General features: G+C 38.4%; 1 protein-coding gene across 1 annotated transcript in view; it reads left to right on the top strand.

Annotated features, from left to right (window-relative positions):
* Nucleotides 1–27,149, top strand: part of gbe1a (glucan (1,4-alpha-), branching enzyme 1a) — a gene marked incomplete at both ends in the record, with an annotated part of 227,583 nt that overhangs the window by 16,238 nt on the left and 184,196 nt on the right. Inside the window, one exon of the mRNA XM_079805237.1 lies at nt 11,331–11,500. Within this exon, the coding sequence (XP_079661363.1) occupies nt 11,331–11,500 (170 nt within the window). The remainder of the gene's footprint in view (nt 1–11,330; nt 11,501–27,149) is intronic.

Genomic DNA, 27,149 nt, shown 5'->3' with positions numbered 1-27,149 from the left:
TTCTGGGTCATCTGTCCGAACGCCGGATCTGCGTCATATTCTCGCGCATGCGTCGTGGAGGCACACACGGAAGGCAGTAACAAGTTGGAAAAAGGTGTTATTTTGATTTTTTTTGCGCACAAAAACTATTGTCGTCGCATCGTAAGATTATTGTAGAGTCACTGTGGTGAGATGGACTTTGTAACGATGTTTTGAGTGCCTTTTATCCGTCTTGGGAGTATAAGTGTACTGAATGCCAATGGAGGCCTTTCTCAGCCATCAGCTTTAAACAAAAATATCTTCATTTGTGTTCCGAATATGGTCTCGAACGACGTGAGGGTGAGTAATTAATGACAGAATTTTCATTTTTGGGTGAACTAACCCTTTAAGAGAAAATTAAACAGTTTTTTGACCTTTGATGCATGTACACCTGTTGTAGGAGACCTCCAAAACAAAATTAGGAGCCTTTAAAATAGCACAACAGGGGCACTTTAATGCTGTTTTGCTACAGGTGAAAGTTGGAGTCGTGTCGTGCTGAAGCGATAGTAGGGAACTAGTGAGCATATGAATTTATGAGGCCACCTTGTCTGCAAGGTTATTACATGAATACCTGCTGTCGCAGTGTCTTTTAAGATTGTCGACTCTTATTAATCTCATTTTACAGTGGGAACTTTAGCTGTAGTGCAAAATCAGCCTTCAGCGGTTCCCATTCATTGCAATAGCATGGAAAGTGTGGTACATAATTCAACATTTATATTTTTTGTATTCCAAAGATGAATAAGAAAGAATAAAGTCATACAGGTTAGGCAGGAAATGAGATGGATTTTCTTCTTTGCAACAAAACTCTTTTTTTTTTATTTATTTTTTTTACATGCAGTAGAGCATTGATTAGTCTAAGTGCTTTTTCAAAGCCACTGTGATGGATTCATGGGTGTGGGAAGACATTTGATTAAATTTGATATTATTGCAGGGACCCAGAGCAATTTTTGGACTTGAGTTCCTTGCTTAAGGGTGCACAACACTGGTCAGGAATAGACACCGTAGGGAGCCAGCAGCCGTATGCCGGCATTTGCCACTATGCCGCTTCGCACCAATAATCAAGTCATGGATGCTGAGCTCTCACACACACACAGCACCGCACCATTATTATTCATGAGCTTGTTTTCCTTTTGTCTTTGCTGTTGCCTTTAAGAAGCCCCAGGTAAAGATTCACCTGGACCATTCCACTCTGTGCTGAAGAAAATAGCATTTGGTCATAATATAATAACTTGGCGTAGGGTTTTGTATCATCAGCTTCCTGCGGTTACATCCTGATTGTTGGCTGTTTAATCCCTCTTGGACATTTGAAGGGCTGATTGTTTTTTTGCTTCTGCTAAAGTCATAGAAGACACTGCATGAAGATACTTGTTTTTTTGTTTTTTTTATTGCATTGCATTGCATTATTTTAGTTTAGTTTCATTTTTAGCACTGGCCCATAATAAAGAACATTTCCAAGTGAGATCTTTTATAGCTTTATACTGTTGTTTGTTTGGCTCATTTATTTACAAAAAAGAAAGGAATCTGTATCCTCCCATATGAACACCCCTGATCAATGTGCTTGGAACATTTGTGCTAACCACTAAACCACAGCTTCAGTAAGAGTTTTAGTTCCAAGGTGTGTCCTCACCTTAAGAAAGGAACCTCAGTATTTATAAAAAAAAGACAGTCAATATCCTGGACTGGCTGACTAAGGCAAAGGCTTTGTCCCTGATGGCAAATCCAAGAGACAAAAACAGGCTTTGTGTCCTCATCCTTCTTCTTTAATTGGTTAAATTAACGGTTAAGATGTGGTTTGTGTCAGCAGAAGGTCAGCAAGAAGTTTCTCAGCCTCTCTGGCTTTCTCATTCATAATAGGGTGCTTCTTCAACTTTAGGTATATTGTTTGTTTCATTCCGTGGTGGAAATGACATTTTGAATATTTTTAGTGATAGAATTATCTTGGCTTAATTTCACAGCTAGCATTATATATATCCTAAATATACTAAATAACTAACTAAATAATATTTTCACACTTGCATAATTTGACAAAACAAAGTAAAAAAATAATATAAACTGTTTCCCTGACCCCCAATCCGCACTTTTTTTTGGTACATATTAATAATAGTTTTTTTTCTTGTCTTCTAAAGACGAAAGTATTCTTTTGTTTTTAAGCGTACGCGAGCGTATTCACACAGTCGACACACGAGTTACAACCCATGTAAATACTGCAAAAAATTATTTAATAAGTAATAAAAAATTTAAAATTCACATAATAAGTGAAGCAGGGCTCGACATTAAGCTTGTTCACGTGCTTGTCCTTCGGACAAGTAAATCTGTCATTCACTTGTCCGAGTAAAAAATTAGCTTGTCCGGAATTTTAAAAAAAATTGGTTTTGTGTGTTGTAAATAAAATTTATTCTGGAGCAATATTATCACCAGTGTTCAATCAGCTTTTACATATTTAAATCTGCATATTTGTGATATTTGTACCTTTTATAAAGGGCATTTTGCCCCTAATCTTATTAAATGTAGGCTATGCTTCAGCTTTCCTTTTATATTCTTAAATTTGATCAATAAATTAAATTAGAAGACACTATAGGGCTGTTACCAATCAAATTAAATAATTTACACTGAAAAATTACAACTGCATTAAATAATGTTATGAGATTGTTTTAAATATTTTTTGAATATACAAAAAAGAAAAGTTGGAAAGAATGTTTAAACATGAAACTAAAACACCAGTAGGTGGCGGCCGATGAACGTCTGAATGAGTGAGTCATTGAGTCGATTTGTTCAAATGGATGATTCATTCAAGAATGAGGCAGTCGTTTACGAATTGGCCATTGAATCTTTGATTCAATCGATTCATTAAATGCTGAATCATTCACTAACACGCTGTTGCGGTGACACGCGTTCTGCTGTGATCTTTGTTTGAAACTATTTTCGCTGCTGATATAGAACAAAAACGCACAATATTGCATCTAAAATGTAAGTGACTTAATGTTAATAATTGTTTATGGAACTGTCTTATGAAATCAGTGTAATTTTCTGTCGTGATGTTATTAATCAAAACAGCACTCTTGGTAATGTGTCATTGCAACTGTATCATGTTATATTAAATATAAATAAACTCCACATTTCTAAATTTTTACGGCAGCGTGTTAACTGAGTTTCTCTGTGTGAGCGGCGCACATTTGTTTCGATTTCTCCTCGAGAGGCTGTGCGAGCGTTAACAGCGCAACGTTATAGTTACCGTCAGTTCATTATACATTATATATTATCAACTATCGATCGCCACTTACAGTAATGAATGCAGAATCATTCTTGCATTTTGGTTATTCCCTAGTTATTTTTTGTTTTTGACGTTTTAATCAGCTTGTCCGGTCGGGCAAGTAAAATTCTCTTTCACTTGCCCCTTCAAAGAGTCCACTTGTCCCGGACAAGCGTTAATGTCGAGCCCTGAGTGAAGTATACTTTGGCCTTGATTTTATAGTTTACAGGTTATGTACAGTGAAGTAATTGTATGTCCTAATAATGTGTTGTGTGTCCTTATAATAATGTTATTTTACTTTTTTTTTTTAACTGCGCTCTATACCTAGTGAAACATTTCATTCCACTGTAGAGTGACACACACAATAAACCTTTAATATCTAATCTAAAAATGTTAAAAAATTATATGAAATGGTTGGTTATTTCACTTTTTGTTTAGATTATCATAATTTTAAACATAATAATTCCTTTTTATGATGCAGTTTCATATTTTGATTGCAAGTCTGGGCCAAAATCTTTACTTTTTAAGAATTTGAAAAGTAGCAAAAATACACAACCGTTCAAAATTTTGGGATCAGGAAGTATTTTCTTTCTTTTTTTTTTCTTTAAAGAAATTATTTTATTTAACAAGGATGCATTAAATTGATCAGAAGTGACAGTAAGGACATTTATAATGTCACACAAAATTTCTATTTAAAATAAATGCTGTTCTTTTGAACTTTCTATTCATCAAAGAATCGTGAAAAATCAGTTCCACAAAAATATTATCTGTCAACATTGATGATAAGAAATGTTTTTTGAGCACCAAATCATCATATTAGAATGATTTCTTAAGAATCATCTGACAGTAAAGACTGGAGTAATGATGCTGAAAATTCAGCTTTGCCATCCCAGGAATAAATCACATTTGAAAATATATTCAAATAGAAAACTATTGTAATAATATTGAATATTATTAATGTTTTTTTTCTTGTATTTTTGATCAAATACATGCAGCATTGGTGATGATAAGAGACTCACAACATTAAGAAATCTTACCAGCGGTGAAAATGATTAGCAAAGCATGCTAAAAAAGTTTCAAAGTAACAAAAAGTAAACAAGTTTAGCAAAGTGCTCTGAGTTAAAGAAACAACCAATATTTAAAGGGTTAGTTCACCCAAAAATGAAAATTCTGTCATTAATTACTCACCCTCATGTCGTTGGACACCCGTAAGACCTCCGTTCATATTCGGAACACAAATTAAGATATTTTAGTTGAAAGCTGATGGCTGAGAAAGGCTTCAGACAGGCCTCCATTGGCATTCAGTACATTGACACTTCCAAGATCCATGAAAGGCACTTAAAACGTCGTTACAAAGTCTATCTCACCACAGTGGCTCTACAATAATTTTACGATGCGACGACAATAGTTTTTGTGCGCCAAAAAAAATCAAAATAACACCTTTATCCAACTTGTTCTCGACTTCCGTGTATGCCTCCACGACGCATGCGCGAGAATATGACGCAGATCCGGCGTTCGGACAGATGACCCAGAAACGATTTGTTTACGAGCAGAGGAAGACGCGCGTGTCTAAGCTGTTGAATTCTACATTGATCGTGCTTTAGGTCTCGGCGTAGTGCTCAAAATGGGGCTTAAGTGTGTATTTCATGGATTCCCGAACCCCGGCGCTACGTCATATTCTCGCGCATGCGTCGTGGAGGCACACACGGAAGTCGAGAACAAGTTGGATAAAGGTGTTATTTTGATTTTTTTTTTGCGCACAAAAACTATTGTCGTCGCATCGTAAAATTATTGTAGAGCCACTGTGGTGAGATGGACTTTGTAACGACGTTTTAAGTGCCTTTCATGGATCTTGGAAGTGTCAATGTACTGAATGCCAATGGAGGCCTGTGTGAAGCCTTTCTCAGCCATCAGCTTTCAACTAAAATATCTTCATTTGTGTTCCGAATATGAACGGAGGTCTTACAGGTGTCCAACGACATGAGGGTGAGTAATTAATGACAGAATTTTAGCTTACCATCTCACACTGCAGATATTAAACTGTCAGCACTTCCTGTTTCTCTTGAGTCCCTGTTTACTTAGTTCCACTCCAAAGCTAAACTACGCTTTTGAGTTTGGGTTTTGATGCCTCTGGGTGTACACAAGAGAGCCTCTAAAGCTGTGAAAGACCCTCTGTGATTCTTTTATGGTCATGCAGGGACGCCAGGGGCAGAAATGAGAGGTGTTTGCTGCCATGTGTTTTCATCCACGTGTAAGTGAGCTATCTGCGGAAAGCGCTGTGTCATGATGAGTCAGCTCACCCCGGGGCTGTTAGCGTAGAAGATGAGACGTGCGTGAGTGCCCTCGCTCCTCTAACAATCTCTCTCGAGCTCCCCACGCTCACCCTCCGAGGTGTCCCCGTTCAATGAGCGTGGCCATTCTCCAAAACGTGCTTTCAAGAGCATAGGATCGAGTGGTCAAGTGTAGCCTCTTTTAAGACTGACCGGAGCAGCATGCACCACTCTTTGGTTGCTCCTAGTTGCCTTGAATCATTGTTATTACAGAATGGCAGAAGGCTTGTTATTATATCTGCAATGGCAGGCTGCAGCTTTTCCCACGTCACCTCCCTCTCCTCTGCGCCTCCAGCAGGGCCGAGCTGAGCACCGATTCTTTTGGAGCTTGAGTCCGTTTGACCACCGGACTGAGTAAGTGATGGCCTGCTGAAAGGATTTGTTCAGGGGGTGATTAAGTTGCTCTGTCTGCTCTACAGGGGTCATATTTTCCCTTTTATACATCCAGCCGGACTGACAGACGTCTTAAAAAAGCCTTGTGGATCTCAGTGTGTGGCCCATCAGAACTAACTCAGAGGTCTTAAGGCCTTGAAATAACCACTTTAAAAGCTTGATTGTTTTTTTTTCTTCTTTTCTGTAGCTTTGTGGAATATTAACTCTGCTTCTTTTGTCAGCCATTCCATAAAAGCAGTCCATAAACGTCAGGTTTTGTGATCGTCACAGTCCAGAAAAGCTAGGCGAGTAGATTTGCTCATTCACCTGACAGGTTGTGACTACATCTGTGACTGTGGCTGTTAACTGTCAAAACCGGTAATCGGTCGAACGGTTTGGTCATTTATGTTTATCTGGGAATCGTCAGGAAGAGATTCTGTCTGTTTTTCCTTTGGTCTGTCTGTCTGTTCTCTCTTTCCCCGTCTCTCTTGCGCTCTCTCTCTCTGTGATTAAGAGCAGCGTTTGAGAGGCCACTTGACGGCACCCATCACCCTGTTGTTCCTCAAGTTTTAATGAGCAATTTAAACTCCCAGAGGAACCCAAATGAGCGTTTCCCATCGGTGATTATTCCTAACACTGCTATGAATATGCACACAGAAGTCCCAGCTGGGCCCAACACTCTTTACGTTTAAACACCATCTCAAGCTCAGAGGTCTCACACTCTTTTACCTCCGTTATCTGCCATTTAAAATGGATGGGTAAGCATGGCAAATGGCAAACATAAGAATTTGTAGAATCGTTATCCTTTTTTTTGTTGCCTGATTGTGATTCTTTGACATAGCTGATTATTTTGCACTTTAAAAGTGGATTTAGTCTTAGTCCACTTTTTTTAACAGACATACCAACATACACTATATTGCCAAAAGTTTTGGGACGCCTACCTGTAGATGCACATGAACTTTAATGACATCCCTTTCTTAATCCGTAGGGTTTAATATGGAGTTGGCCCACCCTTTGCAGCTATAACAGCTTCAACTCTTCTTGGAAGGCTTTCCACGAGGTTTAGGAGTGTGTTTATGGGAATTTTTGACAATTCTTCTAGAAGTGCATTTGTGAGGTCAGGCACTGATTTTGGACGAGAAGGCCTGGCTCACAGTCTCCGCTCTAATTCATCCCAAAGGTGTTCTATCGGGTTGAGGTCAGGACTTTATGGACCTTGCTTTGTGCACTGGTGCGCAGTCATGTTGGAGCAGGAAGGGGCCATCCCCAAACTGTTCCCACAAAGTTGGGAGCATGAAATTGTCCAAAATGTCTTGGTATGCTGAAGGATTAAGAGTTCCTTTCACTGGAACTAAGGGGCCAAGCCCAACCCCTGAAAAACAACCCCCACACCATAATCCCCCCTCCACCAAACTTTACACTTGGCACAATACAGTCAGTCAAGTACAGTTCTTCGCAGGGGTTTTCAAACTCGGGGTTGCAGAGTGGGAAGAGGTAGTGCTACAAGTTTCAAATGTAGCACTAGTTTCACTTTAAGTATCACACATTTTTGATTCTTAGTAACAGATGTGCACTGTTTGGGTCAGCTATTGCCCTTTTCACTTTCCTAAAACAAAATTATTTTTCTAAATCAGTCATTAACTTAACATTTCATCATTTGAGATTTAATTCTGAATTTGTCTTCAGTCACCGCATGAAGTGGGAAATTCACAAAAAAAAAATATTGTTCTAATTGTTCAAAATAAGAATGGCATTAGGCCACTTAACCAGAGACCGATGTGCCATTAAGCATTAGCACAATTAGAGTCTATCAGGTAGAAACGTCAATTAACAGCACAAGAGGACACAGATCTCTGCTCATTTTTCAGTTGAGCGAGCAGACACGAACAGTGTTCTGCTAAAAAAAAAAAAAAAAAAAAAAAAAAAGGCAAAATACTTGAACATGTCAAGCCACAAATGAGATTTCATCAGCTGATGCTTTGTTTTTCTTTTACCTCAGTATTTCTCACTTTTCAAACAGACATTAAAATGCATTTTTAACAAATTAGTCTGAGATTTGATTCATTTTGGTTTAATACAATCAACATTGAGAACACATGTCCACACACTCCAAATTTGATCCACTTTTGTTCTGTCATCCTGAAATAATAGGACTAAAAATGAAAATATAGATTTGTCGATTTTAATCAATTCTCTCCCGGTCTAACGATTTGAATGTTTTCTCAATGCATCAATTACAAATCCTAACGATGCATATGCATCAATCTTGAAACATGGTTTTTGAATCGTGAACCGTTTGTTTCATCAATAATCGATTTAACTGGCCAAGAATCTAATTAATCATGATTCGATAGCGATTCAATGCTTTAAAATATATAAACATTAAATTAATACAGGCACAAATTAATGGAGCCCTTACAGCTCTCCCTCATGCACAGATACACTCTTTACCGCTTTTTACTGGATTGTGAACAGTATTTTCATTTTGATTCTTAAATCCCAAAATTCAATCTTTTAGTCTATGCTGTTTTCAGTTGATGCGTGAACAAAACTTCTCTAAACATTATTTGTAGCATGCCTGCCATCCAATAAAAAAGCTTTGTGCTGTGTTATTTTAGATATGAAACAAAGTATTAGCTTTCAAATTCTGTCAATTATATTATGAAATGCCAACAATAAATACCAATTTGGCACTCTTTAAAGGTTGTATGTATGTATGTATGTACAGGGAGTGCAGAATTATTAGGCACGTTGATTTTCTGATCATATTTTTTTTCCAGGCACATTTGACCAATTCCAAACCACAGTAATCCTAATAACTACTATTGATTTAGTATTTAATAATGTATAAGTGATATATAATTGTTCATGAAGGCTGGAAATGAAAATCACCTTATATTCAGGTGTGCAGAATTATTAGGCATGTTTTCTTTTACAGATAAATTTAGCCAAAAAAGAGATTTAACTCAGACTGAAAAGTCAAAAAGTATTAAATGCCCATGAGAAGGATGCAATACTAATGCAATACTAGACATTGCAGTTAAGGCGTGACCATTGGACAGTGAAAGGCTCGTTGGGTCAGCAGGATCTGACAAAAACAGGTGGTGAAGAAAAGACACCTGTTAACTGCAAAAGAATTAAGAATTAAGGTGAAGAATTAAGGGTGAAACCATCAGGAACCCATTAGTCTCCAGCGCCACCATTTTCCAGAGCTGCAACCTACCTGGAGTCTCCAGAAGTGCAAGGTGTCAGGATCTCAGAGACTTCAGTTAGGTAAAGAATCCTAAAAAATGACCCCCACTAGATAAGAATCACAAGCTGAAGTGTTGTAAAATACATGAAGAAGGTTTTTTTATAGGCTTTATGGACAGATAGGTTGAGAATGACTCTTGAAGGACCAGCACCACATCCTCTAGTACCACTGTTTGAAGAATTAATCTTCCAGAATCTGGCAGTACGTTTTGGGAGTTCATTTTTAGTCCATCTCTGCAAAACGGACTTCAGGATGGACTAAAATGAACTCCCAAAACGTACTGCCAGATTCTGGAAGATGAATTCTTCAAACAGTGGTACTGGAGGATGTGGTGCTGGTCCTTCAAGAGTCATTCTCAACCTATAAAACCTATAAAGCCTATAAAAAAGCAGGCTTCATGTATTTTACAACACTTCAGCTTATGATTCTTATTTAGTGGGGGTCATTTTTTAGGATTCTTTACCTAACTGAAGTCTCTGAGATCCTGACACCTTGCACTTCTGGAGACTCCAGGTAGGTTGCAGCTCTGGATAATGGTGGCGCTGGAGACTAAAGGGTTCCTGATGGTTTCACCCTTAATTCTTCACCTTAATTCTTAATTCTTTTGCAGTTAACAGGTGTCTTTTCTCCGCCACATGTTTTTGTCAGATCCTGCTGACCCAACGAGCCTTTCACTGTCCAATGGTCACGCCTTAACTGCAATGTCTAGTATTGCATTAGTATTGCATCCTTCTCATGGGCATTTAATACTTTTTGACTTTTCAGTCTGAGTTAAATCTCTTTTTTGGCTCAATTTATCTGTAAAAGAAAACATGCCTAATAATTCTGCACACCTGAATATAAGGTGATTTTCATTTCCAGCCTTCATGAACAATTATATATCACTTATACATTATTAAATACTAAATCAATAGTAGTTATTAGGATTACTGTGGTTTGGAATTGGTCAAATGTGCCTGGAAAAAAAATATGATCAGAAAATCAACGTGCCTAATAATTCTGCACTCCCTGTATGTATGTATGTATGTATGTATGTATGTATGTATGTATGTATGTATGTATGTATGTATGTATTTATGTAATGTTTTTTGTTTAAATACATTCTCTTAACCTAGAATGCAGTAGCGAACCGTGATTCCAAAACCTTGGCCCTCTCACCCCCTTCCCTTGTCGGGAAAAAAGTTAACTCAGCTTAAAATTAGCCTAGCTTACTGTGTCCTCTTCTATAATACTGCATGTTACCTTTGACAAGAAATGCCACACGCAAACATCAGAGTGAGTTTAAGAGATATCTCCAAAATTATATACAAAATGTAATAAAATGCAAATCATTATTACACAGAATTGCATCACACAATCGGTGTGTCATTTCAGCGGAATATGGTGACAACTGGCCAGAAAAAACAACAAAATTGTATGTACAGCGCTCAGACCAAAGCACATTATAGCAACTCCTAATGTGGAGAAAATGGGCATCTACACAACACAATACGCACTGAAAAGGCAGATTTGAAGGGTTTATTTCCTCAAAAAGATTTGTTTATTGTCAATTCCTTAAATAACATTAGAACAGATGACTTTCTGTTGAAAAAGCTTTTACTTTAAAAGTTTGAAAATATAATTTTTTACAATAGTTTGGGCCTCGAGGGCCCTGACGGTTCCCCTCTGGACATTTGTGTCAGTACCCATCCTATCTAAATAACACCGAGTTTATCTGAGATGCATATGAAATGTATCACATTTACAGTGAAAGCGGCAAGATTGAGAGAGCAGAAGAGCAAGAAACTCCTTTGAAAACCCTTTCTAAAGGCTACAAACTTTTTTTTTTTTATCACTTTGTGTGTCAGTACAACAAACTTGTCGAAAAGAGCCATGTGTGTATCTCTGCACCTGTGACTCATTAGCCAGATCTTATGTGCAAAATAACTTTGTGATGCACAGCTGACAGAGAAAGCTGAATTTGGGTGATCTTTTTTTGTGAACAAAGAAGAACAACTGTTTGAAGTTGCAGAACGCTGGTTCATGGAAGGGCGAGAAATGAAGCTTGAGACCTTTTATTATGTCTGTTCTCTCTGTATATTTCTCTCCCTCTCTGTCGTGTTTTCAGATACAAGCGGTTTGCAGAGCGCCTGGCACAGCTGGAGGAGGCGGAAGGGACCTTTGATCGCTTCACACTGAGCTACCAGTCCTTCGGAATTCAGCGACGATCTGACAACGGCCTGGTCCTTAGGGAATGGGCCCCGGGAGCGGAGGCCGTCTTCCTGACTGGGGATTTCAGTAAGCATCACCACAATCCTGTAATACGTAGAGACCCCTGCCTACCACATTCAGGCACAAACCCTTCTTAATGGATAGATCTACGAAGCAAAGTACAAGCAGTTTATTGTTGTCAAGGAAACAGGCTTTAATTTTACGTCGCTAATGCTTGAAATGCTCTTCGCGTTTGCAGGGCGAGAAATCTGCAGGGTTTGCATCGAGTGATTTATTAAGCCGTAATGATGTGCATTGCCAATTGTGTGCTTGTCTGTATTGTTTACATGTAGTCTGACAGTATTGTTGCTTTAGAGACGTCAAGAGACTGAGAGGAAGAGGGAGTTGAACTGATGTTCTGCTGTTAAGTTTCACTCCGTTAAAAGCCAATTTGAAGTCTGTTAGAGGCAGGGTTCAAGATAAGGCTAAATTTCCTTCTAATCTTGAAGTAACAGGAACACATCCTGCAGTTTGTGATGTCTTGACTGCCAAACTTCACCATTATGTCTGAAAATTGCCCTGGTGGGAAATAGGGTTGAACGATATGGACAAAATTTCATATCTCGATTTTCATGCTAGATATCTCGATATCGATACAATACGATATGACTACGTGTTCGGTGAAAACCAGAATCTGAATTAAAATGTGTTTGATTTAAGCCTACATTTCAAAAATTTGTGTCAGAAAATTATTGTTATTAAGCCTTTCGCACGTACGATCACACAGGTGTAATCAGTCTAGGCTGGTCCCTGGAGCGTATGATCAAGTGCATCACATGATCAACTGCTAAATTCAAATGTAAATTGAATAAATTGAATTTAGCCAGAGACAGGCGTCATATATCACAACTTTTCAGTGTTTTCAACCACATACTGTTTATTTTAGGTTTCAAACATACAAATTCACATAAGTCCTAAAAAAACAATACATTTAGAGTTTGTAAAATACACACTGATGTCTATGGAAGAGGTAATAATAATCCTTTCCATTATAATTCGACACGTTTTATTCATATCAGATACACATTGTGTAAGTAACTTCAATGTTTACTCTATTCTATTCCCAGTTCACGAGCCACTTTTAAGTATTTCGGGAGAAGTGGGTGAATTCACGTGTTGTAAACATAGAGGTTGTAAATCCAACAGATCCGATTCTCTGAACTGCGTCTGCGGCACAAACTAACACTGCTGCGCCCATCGTGCATACAGCTCAACTAACGCGATCGTTATAAAGGTGTTTAAACAACAATATACTTCCACTTGCATGTATTTGACAATCGGAATATCAGATATTTCATGCCATAGCTAACACATTTGTGAATATTCTGAATAAAAAAGGAAAAAATGACAAAAGCAGATCATCATTCATTCAGCGCTGTTGCTGCTGCAGTGTGTCACGTGACAAGCAATGACGTGTCACCATGGAAACGCCGCCCCCCCTCACAATATAGTTCCCACGTCCCTGGTAGTGTGTGCGCGCTGGCTTTAGCGGTGCATTCAAGGGCACTCGTAAAACTGATGTTTGTTGTGACTGCCAGAGTTGTATGCAGGGCGAGCGCAGAGAGGGGAAATCTATATTGTCTATATCGTTGCTTTTTTCGACAGTAATATCTTGAAAGTTCATATCTAGATATAGATACGATAACGATATATCGTTCAGCCCTAGTGGGAAAGCATGACTGAGATCGATTGATTGGCCAACGAGGACATTCAGAAGCAAATTTTCGAAACATTTTCATGTTATAATTTGAGGTTGGTAAGATTTTGTATTTAAAATAACAATTTTCTAATTAATTTTATTCCTGTGATGGCAAAGCAGAATTTTTTGCATCATTACTTCAGTCTTCAGTGTCACATGATCCTTCATAAATCACTCTAATGTTGATTTTTGATGCTCAAGAAACATTTCTTATCATTATCAGTGTTGAAAACAGTTAGGCCGGCTACACACTGGCTGCGTGGCGTGAGTGTGTCAGCTGTATGGTGTGTATGGTATGGTATGGTCAGCTGTATGTCCGGTTTTATTTTGGCTCCCATGTTAACAGGTTACAGCTTGCACACTGCCTGCGTGACACGCACGTCTCATTGTTAAAAGAATCAGTGTGTTTTGTAATTGTCCCATATAAAACTTTAACGGCCAATTTAAAAATGGTATAATAAAATGTGCAAATTCACAACATGAACACATCCTTTATTAAATCACGTTGTCGATTTTAACTTATCTTTACGGATGGTGTTGAATGCTGAATCGATTCATTCAGTTCTAATAGTGCACACAGAGGGCAAAGTGTTGCGTTATTTAAAGGGGAAGTTCACACATCAATGAGTAACAAAAACCACACTGAATCAGTATTTATTCTTATTACTTTCATGTGAAATGTAATAATAACACAAAATTATGTAGTTATGTCAGAGAACAATTTCTTAGCAACTAGGGACTGCATAAATATAGGCTATATATTATAGGCCTAGGGCTATACAGGCATCTGGCTACACAGCTGGTTACTGGTATTAATTTTAATCCTTATTAACAAATATATACAAATATAATTTGGTATGTATGTATTTGTCAATGAATACCATTAATACCAATGTTAAAATTTGACTGGGGGCACCAATAAGGATTTCGCCTAGGGCGTCAGAATGGCTAGAAACGGCATGTATGGTACTAATATATTGTGCATCTTTAGACATCGTTGTCATTCTTTTCAGAACTAACACCTAAATGAGGCTCATTATTGGATAAGCAAGACAGCATGTGTACATAAACCAGTGGTTTTAACTGAGCTCTAACTGAACTGAGTGTGTCAGATAAGAGAGATGTACAAAATGTGCAGAGTGGTTGGTTGGTCCTCAGGACCGATTAATACTATCAGTTAAACGGTTTAAACGTTTTTTTGTTTGTTTGTTTTTTTGCTGCATGGCCACCACATTTTTATAAGAAACAATATCAAGTCTATAAAACACGAAGGAACAACAAATATATCGGTGAGAACACTCGTTTAAACAGCATAGCCTACACACCGGTCCGGGACTGCATTTGACTGCGCATCACATTTTTCACAATGTTGATTCTTCTTGCAATCGTAATGCAATGGACTGTGGCCTACATTAAACCTTTAAATAAAAGGTTTACACAGTCATATACAATATACAACAAACGAGCTTGCACAGCGACAGGAAATAATAATTACATTAAATTAACGCAAAAAAACTGCCTACCTTACCAGAGCATGTGAGCAAAGCGGAGCTTCACTCATGAACTGCTCACTGGTAAAATGACGTACGCTCAAATCCCGCTCCGACATGACATTTCTCAGTACTGTAGCCTACTATACTTGTAGCCATTAAAACGCGTAATTAGTTTCAGTTTAAATATTATAATGTTATTTTTTTTATTTCATTTACGTTGAAAAGTGAACAGGACACCTGATGCATAATGTCAGAAGACGGGGGTCTTCAATAAGTTCAATAACACTTCAATAATTTTGTTTTGTTGAAAGCCTTACTTTAAAGTGAATTTCGTTTTGTATCTTAATTTGAATCTATGTTTTATCAACCAAATTGCCCGGATTTAATAAATAATTAGCAAATAGCCTATAACAGACAATGACATGGAGGTGGCCGTGCTGCGTGAACAATGGCTTAAATGAACAACTAGAAAATAAAAAAAACTTTAGTCAGGGGCAGCCCTTACTATTTATTTCAGATAGACCTATATTTGATCCAAAGGGAGTTCTGGGTTGAGTGTGCGGCGCTGAGCGGAATGAGGTTCAGAAATGAACGGAATTGTCAGAAAGGCGCTCCCCACAGGAGGAAATATTACAGCTCTTTCTACGCACACACCGCAACGGTCACAATATGACCTCATATGTGTTTTAAAAACATAATTCAACACATAAATAATACTTTTTAATGGGCCACTTAAAATGTTTATTACAAATAAATTATTCAATTTTAAAAATGAATAAAATGAAAAAAAAATTTGCATTGCATTTGCAATCCTTTGAAATCCTTTGCAGCACCCCCACTTCCCGCGCCCCTGCGACATGATGGCTACTTAAAAAACAAACAAAAAAAAAACAGTCAAGGTGTGGATTGAGGTAGGCCTGCGATTTTTATATGATGGAAAAAAACTTTGTTTGACGGGAAAAAAAACTATTCCGGTTCTTCAAAGCTTCAAACGGATTCAGTGTTTTCGTTTTGTCATCTTAATTTGTTAATTATTTAAGTGAAAAATATTTAGTGTAGGCCTATTTATTTTATGCTTTTTATTTATATTTTCTGTTTTTCTCTGTTGTCAGAAACGCTGCAGGTGCGTGAAAATGTGATAATGTGAATCCAGGTTCTGATGTTGTTGTTGATCTGTTCTGTATGCTGCGGTTTGCACAGTAAAATAAACCCGTGGAAAAAAGTGTCTTTTTAACGGGTCACAGACACTCTTCAATTGTACATTTATTTAATGCCAATTCAATATTATAATCTTATCGGTTAACGGTTAATAATCGGATAATGAACGGCGGTTGTCGGTCGGGAAAATTAACCGTAATGAGCATCCCTATTCTACTATTATTATTTTACTTTAGGTTTTCATCCAGTTTTATTTAAGTTTTGTTGTAGTATTTTGTTGTTATTGTAGTTTATTATTTCAGTTTTTAACCACTGTTTTTATTAGGTTTATGAAAGTACCTTTTGCAGATTAAATGGTTTTTGTTTTAGTGTTCAGTAATAACTTCTTTTTGGCTCTGTTTCTACAAACAACAAACACAACATAAACCCTACACTGAGGGAGCACTGCTAGCATTTTGGCGGGATTTTCGCTTTTTACCATTTAATATTTTATTCTCCTTCATTTGCTGAAAGCGTCTTTCTTTACCGCTTGTGTTTCTTTCACCTTGCGCTTGTGCCTCTGTTTCTCACAAGTGAGCATTCTCAACGAATCCTTCACGCTCTGCCTCAGAGCTCAGTTTTTTTCCTCTGAGAGGGTTGTTGTTGGAAACTTTGAGTTGAAGTTGTTTTTTTTATTCTTTTTTCTTTCCTCTAAGCCTTCATCTGTTTTGACCCGTTGCTGTCCTTGTATCTCAGAGTGAAGCTCTTAGCTGTCAAACACAGGATTGGGAACATCTGATACCTGTTCTGAGCTCACGGATCACCTATTCTGTCAGTTTAGTCAGCCTGTAGTCCCTGAGAAGTGTTGGCCAATAGGAAAGGGACCACTTTGTGTCAGTTCATGTTGTCAGGAAGAGATCTTAAAGTTCCTGTTTGAAAGCTGCTCTGTTTCTGTCTGGTCCTTCCCTCCGACCTTCTCCCCTTTGGCTGACGGAAAGGTGTGACAATGTCTTCCATAAAAGAGAAAGCTTTCATTGCTTCTGCTCACATACATAAAACTGAAAGACACATATATATATTTGTATATATTGTATTTATTCACCCTCATGTTGATCCAAACCTACGGAAGATCATAAAATCAAGCATGTTGATGAGGGAAGTAGCAATATGCGATTTTGCGAATTAATTATTTTGAGGCAATCATTGAATCGGTTGATCTGGTTCACAAAATGGTCTCAAGTTTAACTCAGAGTGAATAATGGCTTGAATTTAATAATAATTTAATTTAATAATGGATGTTTGCCACATCTAAATCACAAAACCAGTCTGGAGGACACTTTCAGTATTTTTCCTATTTAAACTTGACTCTTCTACAGTTACATCGTGTGCTAAGACCAACTGAAAATGAAAAGTTGCGATTTTCTACACCTATATGGCTAGGAACTTCGTTCTCATATCTGCGTAATAGTCGCGGATCTTCGCGGCCGTACCATGGCTGCAGCAGCGCAATGATGGAACGCAGCGCCTGAAAGTAGCCCCCAGCTAGGTAACTTTCAATGTGACCGGCACTAAGTTCGTGTAGTTGCTGAGAAAGTTTCAGGCTTGCAGCTGACAAATTGTGTTGTGGATTTACCTGTGTGATTAGCCATGGTTCTGTGTGTTGTAAAGGGCTGTGATAGTAAGTCGAAGGTGTATACTACCACCATGTTTCACAGAATACCAACGAATCATTGCGCCGCTGCAGCCATGGTACGGCCGCGAAGATCCGAGACTATTACGCAGGAATGAGAAAGTAGTTCCTAGCCATATAGGTGTAGAAAATCGCAACTTTTCATTTTCAGTTGGTCTTAGCACACGATGTAACTGCAGAAGAGTCAAGTTTTAAATAGGAAAAATATTGAAAGTGTCTTTGGTCATTATTTGAATGAGATGCTAATGGACTGATTAGAATCAATGATGTATGCTAAGCTATGCTAAAAGTGCTACCGCTAGATACAAAGATCGGCTGAATGGATTCAAAAACGGTAAAACTCAACTATTTAACTCTAGGGGACTTGTAAAATGAGCCTATTTTCAAAAAAAGTGGAGTGTTCCTTTAAGGGTTAAAGTTCAGCTCACTGACTAGCTGAATAATCACATACATCTTGGTCTGTTTGTCACATCTGATTCACTCAACCAGTCTGAATGATTAAGTTGCCCGAAAAAAATGGAATGTAGACTCAGACACAGATGTAAACAACAGGAGAAGTGATTGGTCACTGAAGACAGCGAGAGCGCCTAAGGGTTTGCTTAATATCTGGTTCTTCTGTTCTATTGCTTAGTTTATTATTTGCTGATAGGAAGGATTAAATTGGATTCTCTGCTTATTTCTATTTTCTACTTTGATTGTAATTTGTATTTTAATTAGACGTATTGATATTCCGAATAACAGCCGCCCGCGTTTGCTTGTTTTGTTGTTATTATTATTATTGGTTGTTATTGCACGTAAGTGTCCCGCATTAGTTTCTATTTCAGCCATTCGCGGGCTATTGACACTTGCTGTGCTAATTTTAAGGGCGTACACAGCGGTTTTCACTCAGGCGTTGAAAAGCACTATGTATATTTAGTGTGTGTGGAAGTGTTCAGCCTTGTGTGAAGAACGACTCGGGTAAAGACCTGCGACTCTACCTGCGCGACTCAACTGAGCAAAGAAACTTAAGCATCTTCCTTTTCCCATTTCTTTTCCTCAAACTCAACATGTTCTTTTAGTACATTCCTGTTTTCTCTCAACAATGCTCTACTTTCACACGCAGAAGGCAGCGCAATACTGCTAATCTACATCCTCTTTCCTCCTCTTCTAATGCACCTCTCTCTGTTTCTGTGAGTCTCTGGAATTGCCAGTCAGCAGTCAACAAAGCTGACTTAATTCCAGCCTTTTCAACTCAAACTACTCTCAATATCCTGGGCTTGACTGAGACCTGGATTCGTCCAGAGGACTCAGAAACCCCCACTGCTATCTCTAATAACTTCTTTCTCTCACACTTCTCATCAGTCTGGGAGGGGTGGGGGCACAGGTCTTCTCATTTCTAGCAATTGGAAATACTCAACTTGCTCTTCTCTATGCAATAACAATTTGTTTGAATTCCATGCTCTTACAGTTACAGCTTCTGTTAAAATCCATATTGTAGTAATTTATCGGATTAAGTACCAATCTCTGCTCTCATCCTTTTCTGTTGAAGTCCATGCTGCTAAATCTTCATTTTCCACAACAAGATCAACAGTGCTTCAAACGCTCGCCTCTGTCCCCCTTCACCACCCCCCTAACCTCTTTAACTGCTGATGATTTAGCAAATTTCTTCACGTACAAAACAACCATTAGCAGTAAGTTCTCCGCTCCACACACGCAGGAACTGCCACATCCACATCCTGAAATCTTCGTCTCCTCCTCCTCATCCTCCTCCTTGTTTTCAACCAGGTATCATCTTTCCGTTCCAAGAATAACCAGCTGGATGTCAACCAATCTGGTTTCAAAAATGGCAATTCAACCGAGACTGAAGCCCTACGGATGGTGAAAGCTGATTCCAAATTTTCAGTTCTCATTCTCTTGGATCTATCTGCTGCTTTTGAGAATGTGAATCATCAGCTCTTTCTGTCACCCCTCTCATCACTACGCATCACAGGAACAGGGTAGGTCTTTCAGGGTTGCCTGGAGAGGGGAGGTATCCAGAGCACATCAACTGACCACTGGTGTTCCCCAGGGTTCAGTTCTTGGACCCCTCTTCTTCTCCATATACACTACGTCACTGGGATCCATCATACCGGCACTTGGCTTCCCCTACCATTGCTATGCTGATGACACACAGCTCTACCTTTCATTTCAACCAGATAATCCCACAGTAGCTGCACGAATCTCAAGCTCTCTGGTAGACATCTTGGCACGGATGAAGGAAGATCACCTGCAGCTCAACCTGGCAAAAACTGAGCTTCTCGTCTTCCCTGCCAATCTAACTTTACAGCATGATTTCACCATCCAGCTAGGTTCATCATCGATTACCTCATCAAGGTTGACCCAAAATCTTGGAGTAATCTTTGAGGACCAGCTGACCTTCAAAGACCACATTGTAAAAACAGCTCAGTCATGCTGGCTTGCACCACACAACATCAGCAAGATCAGACCTTTCCTGTCGTTGCTCAAATCGGTGCTCGTGCACATGAGTGATAATTCACACTGCGTGACTGTCAAAGATGCGATCTGAGAGAATCGCAGATGAGTCGCCGACACCCATGAGATATTTGGCATGCTAAATAAATGGACTTGTCTGCGATCCTGCTGTTTAAAATGTGTTCTGTCTGAAAAATACATCGGCAATGACCTACAGCCAATGAGAGGGCAATATACAGGGCAGCGGTTGGTTGTGAAATGGTTTCTTCCTATTGTAAAGTCATGGAGCGTGAAACCTCCCCTCACCGATCCATCGTGCAGTGTGAACACAGCAGTGACTGAATTCTACCCCAGATAGTCATGCAGTGTGAAAAGAGCAGTGATCCGACCAGTTTAAAAATCGTGCAGTCTGAACTCGGCATAACTGAGCATGCAATAACTTCTCGGCCAGGCCCAAGTCATTTCCAGGCTTGATTACTGCAATGCTCTTCTGGCTGGACTTCCATCATGTACAATCAAACCTCTACAAATGATTCAGATGCTACAGCACATTGTCTTCAACGAACCCAAAAGGGCCCACGTCACACCTCTATAGTGTTGTTTTCGTCAATGAAAAGTATGACTAAATATCTTCGTCAACGAACCTTTATAACGTGACGAAAACGAGACGAGAGCAACGTAAATGCTGGTCATGTGACGATGACGAATAAAAACGAGACTAAATGTGGTTCACAAAATAAAAACTATGCTAAAATGTCTCTTCATTTTCGTTGACGAAAATGAGACGAGACGAAAAGTCGTGTTTTTATTTTGCAGTATTTCTGTGCGTCTCATTCAGGGGCTGCATCAGGGCGCACTGCGCAGACGCAGGCGACATCACTCTCTTCAAGCCCCACTCACGGCGTCTCCGGTGAGTGAGCGGGTCCGATGGCCGGCCAGTCGGGGTTCGTAAGCACTATTCGGACGGTAATTGTTTGTCCTGCGGTCGTAAGGTGTCTTCATCACTTACAGGGGCTAGTCAGTGATTTTATTGTCGTCTTAATGCAGAATATCAGTGTTTTTCTCCCACCACCCGTGTAAAAATCTCCGGCCGAATTATCTAACTGAATTAATGTTTGACAAACACCAAGGTCGTGTGGTGCCGTCTGAATCCACATCTCTGAGTTTTCAATCACTTCAGAATTCACGGTTTATATCCTTTTTGGCTACTGCAGAACACCATGCAGTTGTGCTTCGCTGTTATTTGGATGCATTTTAAAGATCTAGACTTGTATTACTGAAATATTGGCAAGTATTTACAAGAGCAAGATATTTCATCACCGCTCAAAAAAAGAAAGAAAGAAAAGCACGTAAACATTTGAAATGTGCCGTTATAACGGCAGCAATTATATATGTTAAAATAACCGCAGCATTATGAATACCTCATAAGCGAATAAGAGGCTATATTCACTTATTTCCACTCATTTCCATGTGGAATAAAATTACATCCTTTATTTTGAGATAAAATACAAGACAGAAAAACATTTTGACTATAATGTGGGTCTAATTTTAAACATATTTAAATAATTAAATAATAATTTGGATATTATTTTCCTATTATTAAATTAAATATGCATTTATTCTTATTAAGACATTTGGAAAAACTTTTATTACATTGAAGTGGAAAATAAAAAAAAGATGGGGAGAAATGTGGCCAAAAAAATCACAGGAAAAAACACCACGAACCTCAATGTTTTTATTTATTTTATTTAAATGTATGTGTGTGTACTTCTAACATGTTTAGTTGGTAAAATAAATATGTTGTAACTTCAAATCAGAGCGTATTCTGTGTCTGGAATGGATGTATTCTTGAGTCTATAAGGTAACAATAATATAATAAGAACCTTGTTTGAAATGGGTTTGGCTAAAAGAAGATTTTGGTTTTGTCTATAATACGTACTTATACTATATTGACTGGGTTAAATAGAATTGCATTACTAAAAAGAGACTAAAATACAATTTTCATTGACTAAAACTTGACTAAAATGTCATCAGTTTTCGTCGACTAAAACTAGACGAAAATAGTCATAGATAATTCTGACTAAAATAAGACTAAAATGCTCAGACTTTTAGTCGACTAAAACTTGACTAGACTAAAAAGAGTATGACTATGACTAAAACTAATAAAAACTAAAATGATGGCTTGACACAAAGACTAGACTAAAACTAAAATCAAAACAGGCCGCCAAAAACAACACTACACCTCTATTGATCTTTTTGTACTGGCTACCACTTGCTGCTCGCATCAAGTTCAAGGCATTGGCGCTTGCTTACAGATCTACCACAGGCTCAGCACCCTCCTACTTCCACACGCTCTTACGAGTCTACATCCCTACCAGAAGCCTACGATTGGTAAATGAGTGGCGGCTGGTGGTACCATCACAGAGGTACAAAATCACTCTCAAGAATATTTTCGATCACTTGCTGGTGGAACGATCTCCCCACTTTCATCCCGGAATGCAGAATCTTTGACAATATTCAAAAGACAGCTGAAGACTAATCTTTTCCGGGAGCACTTAACCTCATCATAAAAAAACCCTATGCTTTCACTTTCCTCTAATCCCTTCCTATTCCAGCCTATGCTACTCTGAGCAATGTCTGAAACTTTGTATTTTGAGCACTTCCTGTGTTTATTTGCCCTTTTTATTATGAATCGCTTGCTGTATTCCTTATTTGTAACTCGCTTTGGATAAAAGCATCTGCAAAATAAATAAATGTGAACAGTCAATGGAGCGCTTTATTGACCGCAACAAAGCAGAACGGTGGAAACTGGTAAGTAGGCAGTTCAGAGATACTTTAGAAGCAGATAATAACTTGGCAATGTGTATATCTCTTGTCTTAAACGTACAGGAGATTGTGGATGATACGACTGGTAGCTGGTGGAGTGCACACACCTCGTATGGATGGGCAAGTATGGCGGAATGTTTAATAGCAGATGAACACAGGAGACACGATGGAGAGGGAGAAGGTGGAGAGTGATCGCTGAAGATTAACACTGGAGATAATCGAAGGAGAATAATGCTGGAGAACAAGTATGTAGTGTTGAAACAAGTCCGGACAATGAGCTGCGATGAAGTGTGTACATTTACGGCTGGCTTGACGAGGGTGCAGACGAGGTGCAGGTGTGGGTGATTAGTATTCAGGTGAGGGAGTGCGTTATGACTGGCTGGTGTGTGAGCCTGGCAGATCCGTGACAATCTGTTTCTCTAGTTTAACTCTTGGAATGAATAATTTTAAATTGAAGAAAAATTCAGTCTGTTTCTGAATCAGACGGATTGGGTTCTACTCAACTCAGACTTGGGATATTTTTTTACAATACATATATGGTGTTTTTGGGTCCACTATCCCAATTGATTGTAATTTCATGGAAAAGAGTGACTAGCACTGTCTTCATTTTTGGGTGAACTGCTCCTTTTATACATGTAATTTTTTGGTCTTTTTTATTATTAGGCCTATATGTCTAGCAGGAAAGTTTGTAATATATGCTTGTGAAAGTGGTACGGTCATTTTGACCCGGAGAGGATACCTCCCTCAAGCCTCCCTGAGGCTTATGATCAATCCATTCCAAAAAGAAATACAAAATTTGTGTTAATTGAATATAGCATAATGAGAGATTTACAAGCAATTTAAAAGGCCAATCATTTTTAAATGGGAACAACAAATTAGGTAAAGGATTTTCAACACAGCACAAGGGTTAAAATAGTGTCTATCCACTCAGTGCTCAGTGATTGCTGACTGTCCTTCTCAGTGTTTGATCTGACTCTCAGTAGTCCAAACACCAGTGGGCCACGTCCCAATGCGCTCTCTTTACTCCTCTCTCCCAAAACTGCTCGTCTCACAGCCTCAGTGCTTAATCGGAAGTCCTCAGGCAATGAGAGTTCAACTATAAAAATGCAGCAGATGTCTTATTGCAAAGCAGTCAAACTGCCTCTGGCCAGCTTCAGACTTCTTCTAATTGAGAGTTGTGTTGTGATCCGCGGGCTGTGAGGAAACAGGGTCCTGAGAGTATAACCTGTAAAAACTTCATACTACTGGTTCTATACTTGATTTTGTTTCTCATTCCTATACATATCTATACTTCATGCGTATGTGTTCACAAACATGAAGCTTATTCCTGGAGCTCCACTTATGCCGTTTCAGCAATTATCGATTATAGCTGGAAGACATGATGCATATTGACGCAGATCCTCCCTCAATAGCCTTCTCTTAATACACTGCTTACATGCCTTGAAGAGAATATTGATCTCAAAGCCTGAAGCACCTTTTAAAATGATAATTGATGATAAGGAGTGAATGATTAGCTAGTTCATGGTTCTTTTTATAGTGTTGTCTTTGTATCTCAGCAGCTTCCTCATTAAGCTTGTGTTATTGATCATCTCAGCACTTGATCGATAGTTCGGCAGTGCTTTGAACAGACAAGGACTATGTATTTTTTTATTTAGAAAGAACTGTGCAGATGGTTAATGAGAACTCGCCATGTGGTTATGTTTCACCCACTTTTGGTTTATGATAATATTTAGTTGCAGTGAGCTGCGCATGAATGAATCATCTCATGTTGCAAGTTCAACTCTCTAACCATTAGGCCATGAATGCCCGATTAGGCGATCTGAACCATGCCCGAGCATGTTTGACCCCCAAAATTTGATTCGTTTGACTACTGTGATCGTTTCGTACTGTGCCCTGACCCGCTTGAAGAGGTGGGCTTGGGCGCTGTAAGCATGTCAATTCCTCCCACGAAAATTCTTAGAAATGTGGGAGTTTCCTCTTAAAATTAAAGAAAAAAATCCTAGTAAAGAAAAAAGTAATTCAGAAAGCATCTTAACCCTTAAAAGAGGTCTTAAGTTCCAAAATGCAACTATGCAGCAGTGATGTTTTGGGTCTGTCACAACCTTCTATAAGCAAAGTGATCACACAATTACAGCAATTTCAGAACTTTGTGTCGCTGTTCATTTCCTATCAAATACATTAAGTACAACATTAACAGCATGGTAAATAAAAAATAAAGAATGTGTGTGAGAGAAAGAGAGCACGGTAAAACAGGAAAAATTACGTCTGTAATTTCAACGTGAAGGTTTATATAGACTATACTTAAAATGCTTAAAAGACTATATATTTTTGCTTCTTTCTTGGACAACCAACCAATCACAGTCTTCAAAAGACTGTGTCATACGGAGCAACGGGGTCAGCCCCGCTTCTTCACGAAGATAAAAGTTTTCGTATTTTCCTCTCTGAGTTGCTTTCAGATCGGTCCTGAATCACTCTTAAGCTAAGACTCCTACGTAGAAGTTTGTATGGTAAATTAGGAGCTTTCTGAGAAGATTCTTAGAAGCTTTAAGAATAAGGGCCAAGGCAGTTGGACCCCATTTGCAAATCTCATGCACTCTTTTTGCAAAACTCTAAACACCTTCTCATTCACTTAAACACATATCGCCCTGTGATGCGCTTGTTGCAAAATGCTAAACATAGACAGGCAAAAGTTAAACACAACTAAAACACAGTTGTCATCGTTTACACACAACGACTCAAAGTTTTTCAAACTGAATGTTGATATCAACAATATATGGAAACAGTCTGAAAGGGAGAGGAGGAAGAGTATGTGTATGAGGTTGAGGACAAAGAGGAAGTGGAGGCTGGATCTGGCACACTAGAGGGTTTTTCCCTTTGTCAGGCAAGAGACAACATTGCCTGTGATGTGGACAAAGTCCTCAGGCTGGACCCAACACAAAGACGTGATACTGAGGCTGAATGAATCTCTATTGACTTTGGTTACAATACACTCAAAATAACTGCAAAATCATAGACTGTAAAAAAATGCGCGCAGTAGAGAGCAGGAAGTAAAGGCGCAATTATCAAAAGCCCGCCCACACTCTTGCAGAACAATTCATATGATGGTGTGAAATAAACAGTTATGGAAATGAAAGCTAAAGCTCCAATCTCCTCCCAAGAATCCTGGTTAGTGCCTCAGTGACAACTTTACTCAGAGAAGCCGTCAATCTCAGCTGTCAATCATGACGTCACACCCCCCGTTTTTATAGTATCAAATAACTCACTAAAACTAAACTTATTTAAAAAACGAGCACTTGAAATGAAATCATTGTGATAAAAATTGCCTAAAATGACAGAAACCATCTTTAGGAAACAATTATTTGAAGTGTAATTGAATTGTTTAGTGTGTCTCGCGTCCATTCTAATACTTGGAGAGGTGGAAGTTTATGAGCTTATACTGGGACAGTTTCTGAGAGGAGCACTGCAGGCTTGATTGTAACATGCTTTTCATTTAAAGTGTTTTTTTTTACTTTTTACTTCTGCAGTTGGACTAGTGTATTTTTACAGTATGCAAGTGCTGAATATACAGACATTCAGTAATATTCAATACATACTATAGTTGAAGTCATGAGTGACATTTGACTCTAGAGTTAGGGTTATTTTAGGGTTATTTAGTTATTTTTTTTTTTTTACCTGCATCAGCAAAGTATTCAATGCAGTTTTAAGCAAACTACTTTAAGTGTGCTTGTTACTTGTGTATTTACCTTCTTGTTTTATTTAGGCTACTCATTTAACCTATTTAATAATTTACTTAATTTTGTTATCACAGGAAATGATGCGCTTGAAATATGAATCATTGTTTGTCCATCATTTCGCGAGCAACTGGTGATAAAGAAAAATGCCAAGTTGCAATATTAAAAATATATACATCTTAAACCATGAGGGTGAGCCAGTATATCATATGCGTGAGAGTTATGCCGAAAAATGCCAGTCAATTATTCACTACAGAAACTGAAAGTAAAAACTAACCAAGATTATGGCATCTGACGGCATAGACATCACATATTCTCTTAGAGACAATGAGAGATTAATTTAATTTATTTTCTTAATATTTCACTTGTGGCCCATTGTGAATTGTTTTATTTTTGTGAGTCGAGAAGTATTTCGTGTTAAAGGGTTAGTTCACCCAAAAATGAAAATTCTGTCATTAATTACTCACCCTCATGTTGTTCGACACCCGTAAGACCTCCGTTCATATTCGGAACACAAATGAACATATTTTAGTTGAAAGCTGATGGCTGAGAAAGGCTTCAGATAGGCATCCATTGGCATTCAGTACATTTACACTCACAAGACCCATAAAAGGCACTTAAAACGTCGTTACAAAGTCCATCTCACCAA

The sequence above is a fragment of the Gobio gobio genome (genome assembly GCF_949357685.1).
Source record: "Gobio gobio genome assembly, chromosome: 22".
Lineage (NCBI taxonomy): Eukaryota > Metazoa > Chordata > Actinopteri > Cypriniformes > Gobionidae > Gobio > Gobio gobio.
Note: the sequence above shows the minus strand (reverse complement) of the source record. Positions and strands in the feature narration are given on the sequence as shown.